This window comes from Talpa occidentalis, unplaced genomic scaffold (assembly GCF_014898055.3).
Source record: "Talpa occidentalis isolate TD23 unplaced genomic scaffold, MPIMG_talOcc4v2.1 talOcc4.3, whole genome shotgun sequence".
In the NCBI taxonomy this organism is placed as follows: Eukaryota; Metazoa; Chordata; class Mammalia; order Eulipotyphla; family Talpidae; genus Talpa; species Talpa occidentalis.
The window spans coordinates 38,746,395-38,761,793 of record NW_023603184.1 but is presented as its reverse complement, the minus strand read 5'-3'; the positions used below and the strand labels follow the sequence as shown (position 1 = coordinate 38,761,793).

The window sequence follows — 15,399 nt, the reverse complement described above, 5'->3', positions numbered from 1 at the left end:
AGCAGTAGTATCTCAGGTGGCGCTGGATGAACATGTATGACATATGTAAATGGATCTATACATGCATATTCTCTTATCTATACATATGGATGCAGCTGCATGTAGCCTCACCTACCGTAGTGTAATAGAAAGAGGACTGGAGTGAAGACCGAAGGAATTGGATTCTAGACTTGGTTCTGTATAACCTTGGATGATTCATGTCCAAGCTTTGGACCTCGTTTTTTGTTTTTTGTTTTTTGTTTTTTTTTAACTATAAAGTGAGAGGGCATAAATAAATCTTTAAAAAAAAAAAGTGAGGGGGCTGGATTAGGTCATCTTTAAGGTTCTCTGTAGCGATTAGACTTTTGATTCTGTCACCTTGGTCCTATGCATTTAATCACCTGCACCCCAAGAGTGACCTTCTCTCTACCTGCCCCAACCAATAGTTGGCCAACTGGCCTTTGTTCACATATCCCCAGGTATTGGGTACTCATTCCCTCCAGAGGCAATGTTTCCATGGAGAGAAAGTCTAGGTATTAGAAGGTCTTGCCTTGTATTGTATTGAATTCTTCCTTAAATCCCATTGAAATGTCCAGTAATTAACATTCCACCATCCTCACAGGCCAGCACAGTCCTTGGAAAGGCTCAAAATGTACCTCTTCTAAGCAAGTCATGTATATAATCTGTGTATCTTTTAAAATAGAGGTGGGATTGACCAGTCCTCCTGTAAGGGTTCGGCCCAGCACACACTTTGTCACTTCTAATACCACAGAAAATTCAGGGCACTTTCACAAATTCAGTTCAGTTTCACCAACGCTTGGTAACGTTTGTAATTAGGTATCCCTGTTATTTATTCAGCACTCTCTTCTGCTACAAGGACACTTGGGGGTCAAGGCAAGAATGAAACATAGAGCCTCATCCAGACATATAAATCTGATGGTCAATAAACCGATTAGTCTAAAAGGCATCCTTGATGTGAGGATCAATGCCTTTGAAGGTGGCAGGGGCTCTACAACAGAAGAAGATTTATGACAGTACAAGGGACTAAAGAGAGGACTGAAAAGGTTTTATCTTGCTAGTGTACACACTCATCCAGTTTGATGCAGCCTAAAATTATGGTTGGGAACCTGAGAGAATGGACAGGGTATCATAAACAAAGCCTCTTTCATGAGACAGAGCTGGGACTTCTAGTGATAAAATTCTTTTTTTTTCTCTCTCTCTCTTATCGCCCTTAGTGAAATGAATACAAAGGCCAATATACCAAATGCTCACGGTTGCACCACAGAGACCTGTAACTCAGAGAGGAGCTCTGCCCAGGGCGTGGGCCCAGCTCTGCATTGATTTGCTCTGCCATTTTGGGAAAGTCTTTGCCTCTCTGCATTCTAGGTTCTTTAACTTAAATGGAGAAGTTGAATATAAGTCTCTAGTGTCCTTAAAGGACGTTCCAGAGTCCTAATTCTGTGACCTTCAGACTTAGGTAGAACTCCTTTCAGGAGTGCCAGGCCTTCATTTGACTTCAAAGGAGTCGAATCTCAGTTCTTTAGAGCAAAATCCATGAGCTTAGTTTTTTGGGATTCTTTCTTTTTTGCATCAAACCCAATAGCTTCTTTCACCTATGTGCCCAAAGTAATGAATCCTGAATTTTGTGCTATCCAGAGTAGCCAAGGCTGCAGCCCCGGGGAAGTCCCAGTGCTCCTCATGAGTATGGACGGGACTGCCAGTCAGCTGTGGGATCATCGGCAATGCTTTCCTCAGAAGTTTTACTGAAACACTTACTTGGAACTTGTGTCAGCACTCGAAAGACCCTCTGATAATTTCTAGAGAAGGCTGATGTTTTCTAGTCCATGAGAGAGCTGACCTGACTCCCTCGCAGAGGGAGTGGAAGGAGAGCCAGGGGCAGTTTGCAGCCTCCTGACGCAACTACTATTTGAGAACCTCCTCACTGTAGAGGAAGGGCACTGGGTCCTCCACAGCAGTCTCCCCACCACTACCCCGGCCGCCTCTCTCCTCCCTCTTGGCGGTATCTGTGAACATTTGTGTTGGTCTTTATAATGATCAGGTTCTCTCACTCTGCCGTTCTGCTTCTCCTTTCTCCAACTGTCTCGACAAACAAGACCTGCAGCAGCATCTTTTCGGCTGCCAGGGGTGTTTCAGCTATTGATCTGTATTCTGAGTGCGTGTGTGTCTCATTTCATAACGTGAGGAAAGGGAAGCCGTCTCAGACAAAGCTATTCTTAGATGTGGAAACCAAATTCTGCAGTTTCTTGGAGCCTTTTGATTTTCTGCAGAGGGATCATCTCTGCACTTTGTAAGATGGCACAGAGAGGGTATTACAGGCTTCCCCAGGGGATGGAAATTCCAGAGCACATTCTTGGGAGGCATAAAGGGAAGTCGCCAGCATTATTGGCTTGCTAACTTTAAACAAGCACAAATTATAACATTTGAAACCGTAAAATTTTAGAATCTTAGAATCCTGGAGTCTGTGTTCCAAGCTGAAATATACCATTGAAGTTGTGGCTGAACTTCCTACCTATTGTTGTCTGTCAGAACAGTCTCTGCTTGCGTACCCCAGGAGAGGAAACTTCACTATCTCTCCATGGGGGCGGGGCGGGGGGGGAGTGAGCTAACCTTTATGAAGTGCTTTTAATGTGTCAAGCACTATTCTAAGGGTCTGGCACATATTAATTAATTAACGTGCTTACCATAGGTGACCATGATAGTATCTGTGAAGTAGGAATTGTTGTGACTCCCATTTTACAGATGAGAAGACTTCTGTGTTCTGTGGCTATTAAACAGCAGACCTGGGGTTTGGACTCAGGTATTTGGTCTGACTCTGTACTAGCTGTAACCACTGCCCTGTGATGGCTAGCTCTCAGAGACGTGCCCTGCTCTCTCTTACAAAGAAGAGATGTTCTCCACTCTTGCAAAGCCGCCCATACCTTTTAAATCAGGAGCTGGCAAAATTTTCCTGTAAAGGATCAGGTAATAAATGTTTTAGACTCTTCAGACCCTATGTTCTCTGCCATAGCTACCACTGTTATAGGAAGGCAGCCAGTCGGTATGGAATGGAATGGACACGATGGTGTTACTGAAACTGTAGTCACCAAAACAAGCTGCAGTTACCAAAACCTCTGTGTTTTTCCCATTTGAAATATGAAAAGATTCTGAGGTAAAATAAACTTGAAAATAGTCTTCTGCATATCCCTAACTTGGGTAGTCAAAGTTTGTCCTATCATTTTAAACTTCTCAGGGTCTTGGAATGAAAAAGAAACCCATTCATTGCTACTGTACATCACTACTTTTTTTTTTTTTTTTTTGGACAAAGTCATTATGATCCCTTGAATCATAGTCTATTGTGGACATGTCCATCTTGAGAATCCTGTTTTACAGATAAATAAACTGTGACTCTGAGGTGAAGTACCCCTCAGATGGCGCTTTCTAGATGTCTTCCAGCCTAGCCAGTGTCTGCTTCTCCTGTGACCACATCTCATGATTAGCCTCATAGTCTCGAACCTTGGAGGATCCTGTTCTAGACTCTTCCCCAGCTCCCTCACAGCTCCACTTCAGTTAGCTTCTCGTTCTTAACAATGCTAACTTCTCTGTGGTGTTTTCTTTCCATTCCATCCTTACTGCTCCTTATCTCCTAAGCATATTTGTTCACAAAATCAGTTTCTCACATAGCAAACTGGATCTGCAGGTGGAAAGATAAATGACATGATTCCAGGTGGGAGGGCGGGACACCTATCGTGGTGCCTTTTGTGGCAACCAAACAGCAGCTTTCATCCTACAGATACCTCACCACGGCAGGGCACCACACCACACCAGAGCTGGAATGGCTTGCTTTTACTTGGAATTAGAGCAAAAGAACCTTAGGATCTTTACAACAGTGGGATTTTAGTTCAGGAAGAGAACTTCATTTTTAGCTTTCTGATTTTATAAAATAAGAAACTTAAGACCCAGAGACTTGGCAATAGTCACAACAAATTGTGCAAAACAATAATGATCTCCTCTCTTCCCATAAAGCAACCTCTTTACTTCGCCCCTTAAAGCCAAGATCCCCTGGTACTGTGCCTTCAACTCAGAAGTTTCTAAAAAGATCTGACTTTTTGAGCCTGCTATATGAAGATCTCCTTTTATAAAGTAGGGGATTTGGGGGTCACTTGATGGTTACTTGGGTTCCATAGAATCATTCCATTTTGTGATATGTAAGGACACAATCTTGTTCCTGAGTGATTCATGTTTCATATTTTTTTTTTTAAGATTTATTTATTTATTTATACAAGCACTGGGTACAGTCAGAAGCGCGGGAGGGTGAGAGAATTCACCAGAGCCAGAGCAGGGAGCAGAGCAGGCAGAAGGACCGAAGTACACTGCTGAGGGGAGCAGCGGGCGGCAGGAGAGGTCTGCGCGCCATGCAGGACCCTCCTCTGGTGGCCGGGGAGCAGCCAGGGATGGAACCAGCGCTGCAGAGCCTGTGGGCAGCTTCGCAACCCAGCGCTCAACCACTGCGCCACCGGGGAGGCCCTCATGTTTCATATTTTTCATGTGAATATAGACTATGACTCTCTTCCAGAAGATTCAGAGCAGCACAATTGAATAGCTGATTGTGAGCTTCTTGAGGCCTGACTGCTCAGCCCCAGTCCCAGCCTTTGTCCACCCAGCTGCTGTACCAAAATGGCCTGAAACTTCTCTGGCCTAGGATCTCAGGCAGAGGCGGTTTTCTTCTGAGCCTCACGAGTGGGGAGGAAGAGCCAGCTCTGTAGAGCATAGCTGTTCAGCATCCCAGAAAATGAGGTGTTTGAGGTTTTCAACTTAGAAAATGAGGTGTTTGAGGGCGGAAGGGAAACATGGCAGATGGAAGTCCAAAAAGGGGGAGTTTCAAGAATAATAGAGAGGGTAAGAGGAAAACAGGACAGAAAGGGCAGCAGAAGATACTCTGGGGTGCTGAGTGAGAAGACTTTTACAGCAAGCCTCTGAGAGTCTCCCGTCCACATGCACCTGAATGGCTCACACGCAGCACTCCGCATCCCAGACTGTCCGAGCTGCAGGGGGTCCTTTAAGAGAGTGTCTAGTTCCAGCCTCTCATTTTATAGACGAGAACCCTGAGACCCAGAGATCCAAAAGAGGCCAGAGCCACACAGGCAGCCCTGTGCACCAGGACAGAGAGCTGCTCTGGGGGCGGGGCCAGGGCTCTCTGCGTGGAGTCCTGTCCTGTCTGTTCTCATCTGTGTTTCCAGCCTGGATTCAGCCCATCTTTGCCTGGGGGGTCGTGACTGGGACCTGCTGCCTTTCCGGGATGCTCTTCTGCCAACTAATTGGAAGTCTCTCTCATTGCATTGGTACAGGATACACTGCGGGGACACCATACAAGGTCCCACCGACCCAGAATAATACTGCTCCGCCCCCCTACTCCCCATCACCCAATCCCTATCAGACGGCCATGTATCCAATCAGAAGTGCCTACCCCCAGCAGAATCTGTATGCCCAGGTAGGTGCATTGGAAGTAGGCCCACCCCTTCCGCAGGTAAAGAAGCCACCCACAGGGATGGGGGTAGAGGTAGGTGGGGGAAGAGGGGGAGGAGGGTTTATGGGCCCGGGCAGCTGTCACTACTGTGTCATTAAACAGTGGCCCTGCAGCCTGCACACCCCCTCACTCCACCTCAGCATCTGGAGGGGGATGCGTGAGATCATTCCCACTCAACTCCTTTGAATACCAGTGGGGGAACTGACATCGAGAGGAGACTTGTCCAGGGTCACACATGGCGTTATTAGACTTTCGTCTCCACCTCCCACATCTACCCTTCCTTTTAAAAGTCTGTGAAGTGACTGGGGAGGAGATAATTACCCAGACTCTACAACCAGCTCCCTGGATGACCTTGGGCATGTTCTTTGCGCCCTCTGCGCCCCCATCGGGGCTCAGTGTGTACACCATGAGGGGAGGGCCAGGAGGCGGACTCTGTGAGGCTGCAGCACACATGCGGCACACGTGGAATGGCGAGAACACTTTTAGTTTAAAAAACAGCGGTATTGTAGAGTAGAAGTCAAAACTTTCAAAGGATAAAACAATAGGCTTGACATAATTTTTTCTCATTTACGGTTTGTACTAGGCTGCTTAAAGGTTGCTTTGCGCTGCCCCAGACCTCGATACTTACAAACCCACATTCTGAGGCGCTTATCATTATTTTTTTTTTCAATGTTCTCTATCTTTTTTTTTTTTTTTAAGGTTTATTTATTTATACAAGCACTGGGCACAGTCAGAAGCGCGGGAGGGTGAGAGAATTCCCCAGAGCGGGGAGCAGAGCAGGCAGAAGGACCGAAGTACACTGCTGAGGGGAGCAGCGGGCGGCAGGAGAGGTCCGCGCGCCATGTGGGACCCTCCTCTGGTGGCCGGGGAGCAGCCGGGGATCGAACCGGCACTGCAGAGGCTGCGGGCAGCTCCGCAAGCCAGCGCTCAACTGCTGCACTACCGGGGAGGCTCCTTATCATTATTAATAACATTTAAGAAGTCCCAGATTAAGATGATCCGGGGACCCTTGTCTACTCCACGCAAGGGTCAGCAGGCTGTGGCTGTGGCGGCAGGAAGCCGCCACGTGATCCAGGCAGAGGGAAGTCACTCCAGGTCCTCGCCGCCATCCCACCATTTTGCCTAAAGGGAAGTGGATGGAAGAGACACGGGGGACTGCTCTCTCCGTGTACACCCCCCGTAGGTAAAAGGGGAACAGGGACAGTACTGGACCCCCGTGGTAATCCTTCGTGTGTGCACACAGCCTCTGGCTTTCGCCAGCCCCGCCCGCGTCCTTCTTCGCACATCAGGCAGCTTACAGCACACGCTGCAGTACGTACAGTTTTCAACGCTGACTTCAGCGTTCAGGGAGTCGAGTGTTGCCCCGGGAGCAACTTAGGGCAGGGTTGGAACCTTATTCTTCAGACCAGACGCTGAGCCCAACACTGAACTATTCCGAGGCAAGTAGTGAGGTGGAAGCGGAGCCCGGTTGGGGCCCAGAGTGTGTGTCCCTGAGCCGGTGCTGCTCTGACCCACCCTCCAGGTCAGGGAGGAACCGGATCCCCTCTCCACATGCTGCCTCCCCTCCCGAGAAACCCATGTGGCCTCATCTTCTTTCCATAGGGAGCCTACTACACGCAGCCGGTGTATGCTGCCCAGCCCCACGTCATCCACCACACCACGGTCGTCCAGCCCAACAGCATCCCCTCCGCCATCTACCCGGCGCCAGTTGCTGCCCCAAGGACCAACGGCGTGGCCATGGGCATGGTGGCAGGCACCACCATGGCGATGTCAGCAGGTAAAGGCGGCCTTTGTGTCCATCATCCCTGTGCCGGGGGATCTGGGAATCCAGAGGAACGTCCCTTTAACCGTCCTCAGGGATGAGGAAGATTTTGAGTTGGGCGTATGGAACTAGGCCTTCGAGGGAGAACAGAGGCTGACCAGAGGCGAGCGCGGGCAGGGCAGTTCGGGAGGACAAAGCCTGAGTGCGGCCCGTGCACAGACTCGTGGAGCTGTGCGGTCCAGGACTCGTGGAGCTGGGGGCACGCCGTCCAGAGGGGGGCCGGGGAGTCAGCAAAGGTGAGCGGTGCAGGGTCTCGAATACCTTGATCTCACGGAAGCTGGCACCGGGGCTTCGGCAGAGAAGCCACATTCTCTGGCTAGAAGATGGAGGCAGAATTAGATGGGGAGGCTGTGCGGACTCGGCAGCAGGGTTCTCCAAAGAGTAGGGTGTGCGTTCGGGATACGTCACTCATTAATGGTAAGGTGCGAGAGGGGCAGGAGGCCAGGAAGACCCTTCTCCGGCTCTGGCTTAGACCGGACCTCACACCGGAACTCTGCCCTACGGGAGCCTTGAGGGCCTGGGTGGGGAGAGATGCCAGAGGACGAGCAGCTTCAGGGAAGCCTGGGTGTGATGACGTTCAGAAGAGCAGGAGAGAAGAGGGCTCTCGCTTTCAGAAACCCAACTTCTAAACGCAAGCTGGCCGCCCAGGGAAGAGGATACAACGGGTGGGCAGGGGGTGGGGTTTTATTCTGCCTCTAAGGGCAGGGGCTGCTGAGGGCTCATTCCCCAGATCGGAACAGTGAGGTACTGACTGCTTGGTGCCAGCCGACCCAGAGTGAGGCTGCTCTGTCCCCCCGTTCCTCCTTGTTGGGGTCCTAGGGCCCGGTTACCAGTTGCTCAGGCCAGAGCCCTCGCCTCAGGAACCGAGAGGTCAGTGGGAAAGCCCCGCAGACCACCGGCTAGCACTCGGCGTGGTGACTGGGCGGTAAGGGCACACAGTGACGGGTAAAAGGAGACGCTGAGGACTAGTGGTTGTCCTAGAGCATCTGAAAAGTTGCCCCTAAAGACATGAAGTCTGACCTCGTGCCCTCGGCAGCTGTGTCAGGTTTACTCTTCTCTCTTCCTATGCCCAGGGACCCTGCTGACTGCACCCCAGCACACCGCGATTGGGGCACACCCTGTCTCCATGCCAACATACAGGGCCCAAGGGACCCCTGCGTACAGCTATGTGCCTCCGCATTGGTAAAGCCTGCAGCCCATCCAAGTGAGTGGCGCCGGGGGTGGCCAGGCGGGAGGGGACTCGGGAGCCGCCTCAGATCCCCCCCGGGTCTGGACACGGTGTCGGCAGGGGCAGGCGGCGGTCACCAGGCGCTCTCCCCCAACACCAGTATCACTCTTAAGAATAGCTGTCACATACGTTCTAGATCCTTGTTCTCTCATGGTCCTCGCTGTAGTTCTGAAATCATAGCTGTTTTACAAGACAAATTTTACTGGTTAAGTGATGCCGAATTAAGCTGGAACTTGACTCCAGTCCTCTAGTACCAAACTCTGTGTTCTTTACTATAAGGGCTTAAGGCTTCTTAGAACTTCTTACAACTCATTCTTCAAATGCAATTTTACGTCAGTCAGAAGCAGCCCCCACCCCCGAGCTTCCTTGCTGCCTAGTCAGCTCCCAAGGCAGTGCCAGTGAGCCACAGGGCTCTGAGAAGTCATTTTGAAATCCCCTGCCCTCCACCACCTCCAGGAAGGCTGGGCGCTCAACCCGAAGCAGGTAGCTCCATGGGGAAGTTACGGGGCGGGTGGAGGGTGGGGCAGGGAGAGGCCTCCATTTAGGGCTCCCCAGGTGAGGGGAAGGAGTCCAGCGGCTGCTTGATGCTTGCAGTGGCTTCAAAACGTCTTCATTGCTCATGGTTTCCCCTTCCTCCCCCAGCTCTGGAGTCACACATTGTATGCAACTACTCAAGTCTTACACAGGTGCTGGAGCAGTTCCCTAGCAGCACCACCTCTATTTGCAAGAAGAGATAACGGAAGTGCAAGGGTCACTTTATGCATCTTAAATGGTTTTGGTTTTTATTTTTGGTTTTTGTAAAAGCTGCTTTTTCTAAGCTCCTGCCTCTCCCACTGTCCCCCTCTTAGCCGCTGCCCCTCTACTTCTAGCCCTTCCTTCTACTGACCAGGCACATCCTCTCTGCTCTTCCCTTTCCCAAGCATCCAGTCCCCGGGGAGCCCAGTCTAGAGCCAGGGAGACAGTGTGGTTTGTCGCCGTGGTTCAGCTGAAGGCTTGGTTTTCTTTGAAGGGCGTGACAGACGTGGCCCTCCGGTCCAGGGTAGGGTCTCAGAACTGGTGAGCAGGCCACCTCTCCTGGAGATTGTTTCTTTTATGATTTTTCTTATGATTAGTTTAGGACATACTATGTCCTGACACAAATGTAATGTCTTCTGAGAACCATCGCAACAGACCAAGAACAAAATCACCTGATTAGGTAGGAATGTTCATAGCAGCTTAATATCCCAGGCTAAGAACCTGGGGAAACCAGATTCTTACCTTGGGAGAACCTGGGGAGGGAGCAGGGCGGGCGGTAAGGAAGAAGCAGGGCGAGGTTCTTGCCCTGCTGGCTTTGTATGGAAAGGTCTCTGGCCAAACAGTCTGGGCCTGGACCCTCTGATTTGCACAGTGATGTCCTGGCACTTCCTCAGAAGGCGACTGACTTCAGATCTGCCCAGCAGCTGCAGGGCAGCAGGATCCCAGCCTCCCAAAGCCTTGGAAGGCCAGACACCCCTGTAATCCAGACCTTGGCCCCTGAGCCCTCACAGTCCCACTCTGATGAGGAGCTTCCTCCTGATGAGAGTGGGCGCCTGTGGCATCTCTCCCCCTTCCCCCTGCCCTTCCCTTCACAGGGCTCACCCGTCTGTCCATGGGGCTGGCAGGCAAGCCAAGCTCTTGGTTACCTGATGCCATTCATGGCCAAAGTGAAGGAACCACTTTCCAGGTGGGTGCTGGTGGCTCTGAAGGTCAGGATAGTGAAGGAAAAGCAATAGCAATAAACATTTCATAGACTCATGGAACTGAAGGGACCTTAGCAATCATCTCATCCATTCCCCTGTTTGACAGCTGAGGCCCAGAGAAGAGGAAAGGACTTCCTTAGAGCTCCAGTAAATTAGCATTAAATGCAGCCTTCCTGCCTAGGGACTTGTTGCCTACAAAAAAATCACCTAGGATGGAGTGGTTTGGTTTTGGAAAAATTAGGTCAGCAGCGCCCACACCTGGTGAGCTCTGGAATAGTCTCTGGGCTTTTGTTTCTGCTCTTCCCTCAAGGACTCCCAGTGCGGGGGTTGAAGACTGGGCAGAGGTCACATGAGGCAGATGGCAGGACAGAAATTGCAAATGAAGAAATAACATTTGGAAATTCTGTGAAGACATCTGGAACTTGCATCCTGTTCCTAATTCCAGCCCTAGGAGAAGGAGCAGGAGGGCTGGCTGAAAAGGAGTCTCTGCTTTTAGGACAGTGGCCCCTCATCCTGAGAGGAGAAGAGGGCGAGGATGAGGCCCAGGAGACGGTGGCTCTCCTGAGAGAAGAGACCTGTGGGACAGGAGGCCCCGCTAGGCTCAGCCAGGAACCCTGGTTGCCCAGCGCTGCTCTCCTGCTCCTGGCGTTCGGCTGGGCCAGCAGCCCTTCTGGTAGGGGCGAGGACATTTTACTGTACAAAATGGGATCATTGATGACATTTGGGACTTTTAAATAACTTTTCATTTTAAATTCATGCAAACTTAGATATACCCTTACCCCTACCTCCACGTCTCCCTAAAGGAGGAAAAAAGTCAGGAAACCCTTGGGCCAAAAGGACCTCGGAGGCTGGCTGGTCATTCCGAGGAGGGCAAAGCCCATCAGCATCCTCAGCCCAGATCCAGGAGTTGGGGGCCGCCTTCTTGGCCTCCTAGGGAACTGCAGGGCCAGTAAGGAGAAACCCAGCGCTGTTCTAAACAGTCTCGTAGGGTGCTGACGAGGTTTCAACAAAGTTTTCCAGTGTTAATCCATTTTTTTTTGCAAATACCTCGTCCCACTCTCTGGTTTTGTAAGGGTGGGTGAAGGTTGTTTTAGATTATGTTATACATGTTTGGAAAATGCCAAAATAATAGAAAATCTTTGCATTTACCAGGTGCTTCGTAGATTTCAAAGCACTTCACAGCCTTTAATTTACTGGCCCTGAAAGAGAGACCGGGTCAGAGCTATTTACACCCATTTGGCAAATAAGGAAACTGGTTCTCGAAGGAAAGGGCGCTTGCCCAACATGAGCAGAATGCTGAGATCCTAACCGACTCCCTTGCACCCTGCTGCATCTAGGTGAACTGGGGTAGATTCAGAGAGGAGACGACCTAGGAATGACCTTGTCACTTTGGTTATTACACAGTTAAGTAGAAACTAACATCTAGTACCTCACAGTTCATGAAACAATTTCCCACCCATCATCTGGTTTAACTCTGAAATAGATTATTCCTTCTATTTGCTCCACAAGGAAACAGAAAAGCAAAGTGACCTGCTAATCAGCAGTCACTCGAATCCCAGTGTCTGCAGACAAGGGCTTGCAGACTGAAGCGTCTATGCTCTGCACCTTCCCTTAGCCCCACCTACTATGTAATTCGAGATCAAAGACAGGCCCCAAGGCCAAGAACCACATGTGGAAAGGCTGGCAAAGTGCAGGCCCAGCACCCTTTTTACAGTGTGAGCACCAGAGCCCCAGTTCAGCTGGCCTCACCCTCTTGCTTTGACGAGATCCACAAGCCTGGCCAAGCTTGGGGAGTCACTGCGAGGCGCTGAGCCCAGGAGGCCAGGGATGGAGGTGTGCCTGTTAAGGTCACAGGTGTCTGTCATGGGTATCCTCCAAAGATGATTTGGTCACGCCAGACAGGTCGACTGACCTGGAAAGACCCTTTGTCAGAAGTCCAACAAGCCTGAGAGGGAACAGGAAGTTCCACTTGGAGTGAGCTGTAGTACTGCCGCCAGCCCATGCCTCTCCCCAGCACTACAAGCTCCATGGCCAGGGTGGGCAGTACAGGTAGTCACCAGCCAGTCCTCTTGGCCCCCCACTTCTCCCGGACTCCCCTCTCATTAGCCTGGAGGCTGGAGTGCCCCCAAGTGGTGAGAGCCTAATATACAATCTTTCTGCCACTTTTGGGGGAAAAAAAACTTAATTTCTCCACCTAAGACAGGACAGTTGCTGCTCCTCCCTCTCTCCTGGCAGTGACCCTAAAGTGCATATCCCTAAATACTCATCAAGAACACACACCTGTCTAGTTTTTTCATGCATAAAGTACTTAGATATCGATTGCCAAAATCCTTTTTTTGATGGAAAAAACGAAGTCTGGGAAAGTGTAAAGAAAACTAAGATTTGGGCCTTTTAAATCTCCTGCCCTTCCTGCTGGTACCTGCTGGGTTTCTAATGGCAGGTATGAAGAAGGGATGTCTGCCCCAGCAGAGGAAGATGCCAGAGGCCCAGGAAGCTCAGTCTTCCCAGCTGAGGAGATTTTTATTAGGGGCTCTGGGGACCCGGAGACCTGTCTAGCTGGCAGCACTGGGAGGATGAGAATTTGCAAAAAGGCCTAACTTTACAATAGCACTTTGGGGTCATGATGCCAAGGACCAAAGACATGCTCAGAGGCCTCCTTGTTGATGGAACTCTGTACGCCCTAGTTCCCTGACCACGGAGAGCCTGCCCACTGTCCACGAGTTGGCACTTCAAGGGGGGCTCTGATCGCCTACCACACATCCAGTCCCTGGGCTTGAGTGACCTAGGGACACTGCAGTCTCACCCCAGCTCTTACCCTGACCATCCAAATTTTCTTCTAGATGTGAGGTGTCCCACTTCCAGGCCTCTGGCAGTGCTTCTTTGGAGGGGCTTCCTTTGTCCTGAGTGACCTTCAGAAAAGAATCACATGGAGCTTGAAAGTAGGACAGGCCCCAGGTCACCAAGTTCTGGTGTCTCATTATGTGGACAGGACTTGGCGTGAGGCCCAGTGAGGCACTGGCTGAGCCAGCCTGGAGCCCTGCAGATCAGATTCGTAGGCTCTGCTTTGTGTCCAGATAGGGCCCAGAGGGCGTGGCGCTTGAGCCTGGTGTGGATCAGGAATTTCGATATGACCACCACCACATTTCAGGTGCAGCTGAATGTGTGGAAACTGCTTTTCCATCCTGTACCCCAGTCCAGCACATTACTATAGGGTATGCTGCCCCCGGCCACTTGCCAAACTTGGGAGTCCAGAGAGGAACAGGTTGGGCAGAGAGTGAGCAGGTGGGAAGCGGGTGTGGTGACAGTGAGCAGCCCCAGGGGAATCCAGATCCCACCCCAAAGCAGGATCATGGCAGTGGACACCCAGCCAGGCTATGATCAAACTCCAAACTGTGGACATGCCAGGGCTGGCCTTTACCCGCCACCTTCCCCTCGCCTTGAAAATTTGTACCTGAAATCAAGCATTACCTGGCTCCAGGGCCCAGCCTTCAAAATCCAGGCCAGCTTCAACATTCCATAGCCAGCTTTGCCTCCCGCTCCCTCAGTTTCTCCAGTGGGTATTTTCTACCATGCATGCTGTCCAGTCCAGCCCAGAGGCCAAGTGAGGGACACAGGAGTTGGCATTGGCTGCCACAAAGCCTGAAAAAATGAGCTCTTGCTTCCCCATGACTCATCCGTAGCCCCAGGGCATCCTCGCTGTGGCCGTGGCCGTGCCGTGGCGTGCCGTTTCATTCCAGTTTCTGGTAGAGGGTAGTTTCCTTCCTGAAGCAGAACAGAAACAGCAACCTTGCAGATAAGCATCAGCCCGTAGGAGTCAAATGGGTGACATCACCCTCAGGCCTGACCCCAGCAAGACCAGCATGTCCAGGCTCCCACCTTCCCTGCAGGCCCAAGGGGAGAGCGGGACCCCTGGAGGCCTTCGTTGCCCAGATTAGCCGATCTGTGCTTGGACTCAAGCGCCTCCTCGCCAGAGGAGCGGTCAGGCCAGCCTCCAGCAGCTTGGGGTTGTGTGAAATGGCCTCGAGGCCCAAGGGACTGTCCCCATCTCCTGACTCAAAGGCATCTGCATCCCTGTTTCATATCACATGACAGAGAAACCTGTTCTCATGGCATGTAACATCCCTGTGAGAGCGTTGTATATGATTTTGTATTTTTTAATTCATTTTAATCTACAGGTTGGAATCTAATTTTTAAATTTTATTGGAACTCACATTTTAAAAAGAAACATTTAAAATAATAAACCTTTGACTGGTGTCTTCCAAGTAGTTTGATCAAAAGAACTTATAGGTGTTTTCAAAACACAGCCTGGAGTGTAAAGATTGGAAAGCCCCGTGGCCGCGCTCGTGTGTATGAAGTGTAAATCTGGTTTCGTTTTGTTGTTTTGGATTCTTTTGGGTTTTGTTTTGTTTTGAAGATCAGATAGTGATCACTCTGAAAGATTGAAGCCAAGAATTTGTAATTATGATATTTACTGTAAGCTGTAGAACATTCAATAACTATTAAAAAAAAAAGTTTCCAAAAAAAAAAATAGTCTTAGGTGCCCAGATGTGGTTCTTGGGGGAAGGGGATACAGAAGCAGCCTGGGCTTCTCTGGAGCTCAAGAGGAACAAGCCAGAAAAGCTTACAGGTAAAGGTGGGGGGACCCTGAAGGCCAAGGGCAACGGGCACCTGGTCCCTCTGTTCCTCATCCCACTCCTGGGAGACCTCAACACTCCCAAGGGGTAGGTGAAGAAACAGGCCTTTCTGTGCCTTTCTCTTACCTTCCAGTTGGCAGAACATGGAGGGGTGCTCTGCGGTGGAGCAGTGCGTACAATCCCGGGGCGCAGCACCAAAATGGGTGTTCCTGCCCCAGGCGGGAGGGTATTTAGAGGCTGCTGTCCAGCCCTCCCCTGGGACAGGAGGCCAGAGAATCGAGGGGAGCGGTTCTCCGTCTCATTCTCCTCCAAGTCCTGGGTGAAGTAGGGCGGGCGGGCTGAGGGGACAGCCACGTGGGAAGAAGCCGGACAGATGCAGCTGAATAGGGACACCAGTGCACCCTGGTGGCCGCCGTCAGCAGTTCCTTGAGGCGCTGCTGATGCTGCCAATCCCCTACAACAGGTCCATTCCAGATGTGGACAGTCTTTGATGT

The 15,399-nt window shown here is 50.8% G+C and overlaps 1 protein-coding gene across 6 annotated transcripts in view; it reads left to right on the top strand.

Annotated features, from left to right (window-relative positions):
* Positions 1–9,946, top strand: part of FAM168A (family with sequence similarity 168 member A) — a 171,935-nt gene extending 161,989 nt beyond the window's left edge. For all 6 annotated transcript variants that reach the window (XM_054699526.1, XM_054699522.1, XM_054699524.1 and 3 more), the window contains 4 exons: positions 5,325–5,467; positions 7,106–7,280; positions 8,399–8,529; positions 9,196–9,946. In XM_054699526.1, coding sequence (XP_054555501.1) covers positions 5,325–5,467; positions 7,106–7,280; positions 8,399–8,511 — 431 coding nt within the window. In that variant the 3' untranslated portion in view covers positions 8,512–8,529; positions 9,196–9,946. The remainder of the gene's footprint in view (positions 1–5,324; positions 5,468–7,105; positions 7,281–8,398; positions 8,530–9,195) is intronic.
* Positions 9,947–15,399: the final 5,453 nt, after the last annotated feature.